Source organism: Stegastes partitus, unplaced genomic scaffold (genome assembly GCF_000690725.1).
Source record: "Stegastes partitus isolate 25-593 unplaced genomic scaffold, Stegastes_partitus-1.0.2 Scaffold632, whole genome shotgun sequence".
NCBI classification, from domain to species: domain Eukaryota; kingdom Metazoa; phylum Chordata; class Actinopteri; family Pomacentridae; genus Stegastes; species Stegastes partitus.
In genome coordinates this window covers 37415-44919 of record NW_007578363.1, presented here as the reverse complement: position 1 = coordinate 44919, position 7505 = coordinate 37415, and the positions used below count along the sequence as shown (strand labels likewise).

Here is a 7505-nt window from a genome sequence, read left to right as displayed (position 1 = left end):
GTGATCTGTGATCACTTCTTTTCCAGTTCCAGTCTATGGGAGCCAGGGCTTTGTGGAGCCAGCAGCTAGTGGACGTAGTGATATTGCAGGTTTCTGACACTTCCGGGTTGGCTTCATTTTTCGGGGCCGGTTGCTGCGTCCATCTTTGATACAGTCTATGGTCTCTACAGGAGAGCGTCCCGTGTGTGGGACAGCATGAACGCCCCCTCATCACGGTTCACGGTTGTCTTTGGCTCGCCTCCTGATTTCTGTGGCCTCCTCGATCCAGCGCTTAAATTAAAAAAGACGCGTCACCACAGACGTCAGTGACGTTTCTGAGGAAGACTGAAGTGACGGTTGAAACATGTCAAAGGTAAACAGCTCCTATCTAAAAAGAAAAACTCATTGTCTGATAAAAAAAGAAACCTTATGTCTAAAATCAGAAGAGACTAAATTAACTTAATCACCTTATTGTTTGTTTTAAAAAATATTTGTCCAATTTTACATTTGCTTTATTGTAAATCACTTTGATTTTTAACGGTGCAACTAAAATTATCATTATAACTAATATAAATGTGCTAGACTATAAAAGGAACATAAATGTAGCTGAGTGGACGGAGCGTAGAGAAGCAGAAATCCATCTGGAAAGACTTACAAACAGCCAAACTGTGTAGAATATTAAAACTTGTTTTTTTGCACTTAATATACAGTTTGCACATGTTTGCACGAGTCTTTAGGCTTTGCAGGGATACAGTATGATATTCATGCTTTCATACAACCATCTGAGGTCCAGTATGAGCCACAAGCAGGCTTCACAAAATGAGAAGAAAAAAAAAAAGACTAACAGCAAGAGACAGACAAAGAGACTGACAGACAATTTGTTCTTGTCCTGCCTTATCAGATCTACGGCTGTCAGGGAAGCGTGCACTTGATAAGTTGTCTATTTGTCTATGATGAGGAGGTCTTATGGGCCATGATGGCTATCGCCCCCGACAACCGCCGCCCACCACGATGGATGAGACAGATAACTGACACCAGACGCACACGCTGAGACGGACCGCTCGAGCCCATTCAGTCGTATCAAGATCTTCGGGTACGAGATCTCGGCGGCGTGGCGGGCGGAGGCTGACGGATCTCCCTCTCCTCCGCCGCCACCGCCGCCATGTCAGAGACGATGATGATGTATGGGAGCGGTAATTGACGTGACTGAGAGATAATGCGTGATGGAGGGAGAAGCGAGGAGGGGCAGTTACGGGATCGCCGGCTACAATATGAGAAGGATCAAGAGGGTGATTAGAAGGCGAGGAAAATACAGAGACTTGGCTTCTGTGCGATGATCTCCACTGAGCGAATGACTGAACTTGTGAATAATTCATTTGCGTCGTCAGACGAGCGTGTTCCCGCCGAGGCCTGCGTCTCCTGCCCTTCATCCTAATACAGAACCAGCTTGGGCGAAGCTGTCGACGAAACTCTGCACCTGTTAGTGTGTCTGAGTCAAATGATGGTCTGTATGCAGTTAACGGATCCACAGGAGTCACATGCTGCGATAAATGACTGTACAAACACAGCCAGAGTCCAGCAGTAGAGCATAGTTTCTTTAAGACACAACATGATAGAAGAGGAAAAACAAGACTGACAAAAAAAAAAAAAACAGACGAAATGACAAAAAGGAGAAAAAGCTCTAAAATCAAATGGGACAGAAGTGATAAAAAATGAGACAAATAACACAAACGAAAGGCAAAATGGTGAAAAAAAGGGGGAAAAAAATGACACAAAATGACAAAAACAAGATACCAAATAGCCTAAAAAAAAGACACACAACAGGGCAAAACCACACAAAAGAAAAATGAGACACAAGCTGTCAAAAACAACACACAAAATGTTAAAAAGGAGACAAAACTATAAAATCAAATGGGACAGAAATGAAAAAAAAAAAAGACAAACTACACAAACAAAAGACAAAATGATGAAAAAAGGGGGAAAAGACCTAAAAGAGACAGGATGACAACCTCACAAACGAGACACAAAAGAAAGATGAGACACAAAGTTACAGGAATGAGACAAAATTATCGCAAAAAAAAACATGAAACGACACAAACGAAGCATAAAATGACTCAAAATGATACGAAACAACACGAATGAAACACAAACGACAATAAACGGACACACATGGAAAATAAGACGCGACAAACACGAGACGCAAAATGACAGAAAGGAGAGAAAACTGTCACAAAAAGGTGCAAAAAAATATCAGGATCGAGACACAAAAGACAAATGAAACATAAAACAAAAATACTAGGATAGAAAACGACACAAATGAGACACAAAAGGATAAAATATGAGACAAAACAACAAAAACAAGGCACAAAACAAGACAAAAAAAAAAGAAAATTGTCACAAAGAGACGACATGAACGAGAGACGAAACAAAAACGAGACACAAAATGACAGAAAGGAGGCAAAACTGTCACAAAAAGACGCAAACAAAACGTCACACATGAGACACGAAAGAAAACTGAGACACAAAATCACACAGACGAGACAAAAAAGGACAAAAAAAAACCAAAAAGGAGACTCAACACAACAGAAAATAAGACAAAACAACAAAACAAGACACAAACCTGTAGTTAAAGCACATTATTGGGCAGATTAGTGACAGTAAAGCTCATCTTTTACTCCACAGAGCTGTAATCAGTTATGCAGGAACTGTTTAGCGAATTCTAATTGCGACGCCGTGAAAACACAATGATAATTTAACTTTGAAACGCCACTATTAGACGACGCCAACGTTAGAATCTGATGCAGAAATAAATATATAAATGTATACTGAGCAAACAGCTCAATCACATTTCCTCTTTACATGAAATCCTCAAAGCGGCGAATGCATAATTCAGCCTGCGTCGGATATTTAACAACATATTCAACAGCGTGGCAGATTTATCCACTTTGAAAGAGGGAGAAAAAAAATAATAAAAAATGAGAGAGAGAGAGAGGGAGAGAAAATGCCCTCGCTGGCTTTTTAAATAATTTGCATAGCTGTGAATTTTAATGCTGCTTTGGTAATACAGTTTCTGATAAATGGTCGTGTCAGTCAAATAAATGAATTGAGAAAAGTAGAAGAAGGTGACTCAAGATCCAGACGTCGGGGAGGAAACGCCGGAGACGGGAAGCGCGACGAGGAGCGAGTGGGATAAGCTTGTGTGCTGCAAAGTGGGCGAGACGGACGGAGAGAAAAAAAAAGGGCAGAACGAAGTGGAGGCACCAGATCGACGGATCGTCTGATTGCCATTTGGCGTTTGACAAGTCGAGGAGGACTCAGCCGGGGTCGCGTCGCGATCTGTCGGCCGAGTCTGCCAAGTCAGATGGACGGAGGAGACGTAAGGAACACGAGGAGTCTGCAGCCTCTTCTCCTCGTGCTTAAATAAAGTGTTCAGCTTTTCAGCCTGCGCTTGGAAAGTTGTGTTTGAAGTCGTGGCATTAAGAGAAAAAGTGTCGGCGGCCCGGAGCGAACCGCCGGATGGAGTCGGCTGAAGTCGCAGCAACTTTTCAGCCAACTGATTGGTAGTTTAAAGATGATTCAAGGACAGCAATCTAAACTTTTAGGCCGTCTGTTTGGACGGAACGCAACCACGCAGATGACTTGTTTGACAGAGAACGACACAAAATGGCAAAAAATGAGACCACAGATAACAAAAACAAGACACAAAACGACAGAAACGAGACACAAAACAGGATGAATGAGAGACAAGGCATCAAAAGTGAGACATAAAGCAAACAAAATGACAGAAACGAGACACAAGATGACAAAGAAAGCAACAAAACAACCCAAACGACACAAAATGACAAAAAAAAAAGAAGATAAAAACAACACAGGCAAAAAATAAAATGGCTAAAAATAAGATACAAAACGACAAAAACGAGACACAAAGCGACAAAAGTGGAACAAAAAAACAAGACAAAATGCTAAAAACAATGCACAAAAGGAAAAAAATGATACACAATGTGACAAAAATAAGACACGACAGAAGGACGACAAAACCGTCACAAGGGGACGAAAACTAAATGAGACGCAAAAGGAAAACGAGACATAAAACGAAACAAATCAGACACAAAACAACACAAAAATGAGGGAAAACAACACAAGCAGAAAATGGCAAAAATTAGACAAAAAAAATGAGACAAATGCGACACAAAGCAAAGCAGAAAAAAAAAAGCGAGACACGAAAGACAAGAAAATGGACGAACAAAACAACAGAAATAAGAAAACGACGGATCGGAGACACGAAGAAACACAAGCTAAAGAAAAAAATAAATAAACTGAGACACAAAAAAGACACAAAACAACAAAAAAACAAGACAAAATGCTAAAAACAATGCACAAAAGAAAAGAATGATACACAATGTGACAAAAATAAGACGACACGACAGCAAGACGACAAAACCGTCACAAGGGGACGAAAACTAAATGAGACGCAAAAGGAAAACGAGACATAAAACAAAACAAATCAGACACAAAACAACAAAAAAATGAGGGAAAACAACACAAGCGAGACACAAAATGGGACAAAAAAACGAGACCAATGCGACGCAAAGCAAAGCAGAAAACAAAAGCAAGACAAGAAAATGGACGAACAAAACAACAGAAACAAGAAAACGGCACAAAACGACGGATCGGAGACAAACGTGTCACGAAGAAACACAAGGTAAAGAAGAAAATAAATAAACTGAGACACAAAAAAGACACAAAACAACAAAAACACTGACAAAGCACAAAATCAAGATACAAAACAACTAAAACTTGATACAAAATGGCAAAAAATGAGAAACAAAACAAGACAAATGAGACACAAAGTGACACAAAAGAGATACAAAATTACACAAATGACACAAAACAACAAAAAACTACGTTGCTTTACTGTTTGCGACGTTTAAACTCGACTTTTGCTTTGAACACTCAGTTTGCAGCTGACATCAAGCAAACACTCGGAAAACGTTAAATCAATCCGACCTCGCTGCCTACGTTGGGTTGGATGAAGTTGGTGTGATCACAGGTAGTTTGTTGCATCAAATTGTTAAAAATATTGGATTAATCTTAAAGTCTCTTGTCGTAGAGCTTTTGTCAGTGATGCTCAGTAACATCGGTGATTGTCTGACCAATGAGAGCCTCACGTATCGACGATCAATCAACCAATCGATCACATTGATGACATTATAAACAACTCTTAGTGTCTAATAAACACAATAAATGCCTGGAACCGTTTCCTCACATAAAACTGGACAAACTAAACACACTGATGTCTGCTCCCTTATTTGGAAACAACAGCTTTTACATGTGTGCAGCCCAAATGAGCCCAGGAACATGAATGTTTCTGCACCAAAGAAGATCCAATAAAAACCAAACCGACCCGATTGTCTTCCTGATTCATGCAGACATTTTGAAAATAAAGGCCAAAAAGAGGACAAATTAGATCTGGTTATTATTCCTCCTGTCATACGATGTCCTGATTCCCGTCATTAAAACCTTCAAAGTAGCGCTAATGAGAAACATGGGCAGCGACTGGACAAATTGGGATAATTTATGACCACACGGTGCTTGATTTTTTTTTATCTTCCTAATGTCAACAACTGCTGAGCCTGTCTGGAACAAACCACCTGATTGGTTCTGACGACAAAATCAGAACTGAAACAGAAGTCGTTAAGAGCGTTTCAGCCAGAGCTAAGATGTCAAACGGAGCTTGTTAGCGTCGCCTAGAACAACCCAATCCCTTCAAAATGACACTCCTTTATCAATGATGTTCTGATGGAAATGCGTCTTCTGTAGGATTGAAATACATCCCACATACCTTTGCTATTTAGTTTATGGCTTCACTGTCCTTCTCTTCTAGAGCAACCAACCAACAGATGTTGGATTTGGTGGGATTTGTCTCCAAAAAATGGAGGCGTGGCTTCAAACAGGTGGTAAAAGGGTCGCATTTTAACTCAAGCCATGATGTTTTTCCAACTTAACCAAGATTGTAAAATCACCAAACAGAGCCTCATGTTTTCCTAAAACTACCCATGTAGGTGCCTGAACCTACGGTGGCCTAGAAGTGTCACAACAAAACAAAAGTCACAACACAACACAATAAGCCACAACGCTACAAACTCAACCACAACACAATTAGCCATAACACTACAAAATAGGCCGCAACACAAGACAGCGGCTGCAACGGAAGTTATACTGTGAAGTGCACAACGCCACACGAAGTGGGCAGAAGCCGGAGATTGTTGGAAACAACTCGAGAAGTAAGTAAAATACTGATGGCAAATAGTGTCCATGAATCTCGGTATGCGCTATTAAAGCGGTTGTTAACTTTGATTTACAAATAAAGTTGTTTCCAACAATCTCCGGCTTCTGCCCACTTTGTGTGGCGTTGTGCACTTTACAGCATAACTTCCCGGTTAAAAAAAGCAACTTCTGTTGCAGCCGTTGTGTTGTGTTGCGGCCTATTTTGTAGTGTTGCAGCTAATTGTGTTGTGTTGTGGTTAATTTTGTAGTGTTGTGGCTGTTGTTTTGTTGTGACACTTCTGGGCCACCGTATGAACCTGATCAGAAAACCAACAAGAGAAGACAAAACTTGAGTCTGAAAGGCCTTCTTCCCCTTTTCTCTGTTGTCGTGGCGCTTTCATACGACTTTAAACATGTCAGATTACTCTAATTTTTAAACTAAATGTCAGTTTAATGCATATGAACCCAAATTTGTAGAGACCAGAAAAGATACCAAAAGCATGAAAAGGAAACACAGGATCATCTGTGGAGCCCTACCAGTCGGCAGCGCCGGGTCCATGGTGGGCTTCTCCCAGGAGTTGACCTGTTCCCAGGTAAACCCGTTGGTTCCCAGAGAAACGCTGTATCCACAGCTGCTGTACGACTCCTCAAACGTGCAGCCACCTTGCGGAGAAAGAGCAAAAAAAACAGGCATTAGTTCACAGATGACACCTCGCGGGAGGAAGACGTAGACGAGCGTTTGATCTGGAGTGTGTTAAGAGAAAGCTGCCAGACAAAAAGACAGCCAGCAGGAGATAAACAAGCTAATGGATGCGGCTGCAAAGGCTGCGATCATTAGGATTTCAGACCGGATTGATTTTGGTGACAGCGGCGGTTGCTGACGGTAACAGCTAGTGGCTTTTAATACTCCAGGCTTGCTTGAGATGACAAGTCCGTCTCTGAGCCTCGATGGCAAACAAGCCCCGAGAAGCAACGAGCATCCGTTTAAATGGGCTTTATTGTGTTGAACCGAAAGACGAGACCCGTCCAAACATCCCATATCATCACCACCTACAGAGAGGCCTGCAAGTAGAAGTAAAAACAGCCTTTAAAGCTCTTATAATTATAACTATATTCCACGCTTTGTTTTTCAAAACTGCCTTTTCGAATCACTTCAATGAGGTTTTGAACTTTCCGTTTGAAAACACGAGCCTTTATGAGCCGCTTTAGGTTTTGGTTTTTTTTGTTAACAATATAATACTAATTAAGTTATCAGGCGG

At 41.1% G+C, this 7505-nt stretch overlaps 1 protein-coding gene across 1 annotated transcript in view; it reads right to left on the bottom strand.

Moving 5' to 3' along the window:
* The window catches only part of ptprt (protein tyrosine phosphatase receptor type T), a gene marked incomplete at its 5' end in the record, with an annotated part of 345648 nt that extends 338739 nt beyond the window's left edge, over positions 1-6909 (bottom strand). The window contains one exon of the mRNA XM_008289688.1: positions 6784-6909. Within this exon, the coding sequence (XP_008287910.1) occupies positions 6784-6909 (126 nt within the window). The remainder of the gene's footprint in view (positions 1-6783) is intronic.
* Positions 6910-7505: the final 596 nt, after the last annotated feature.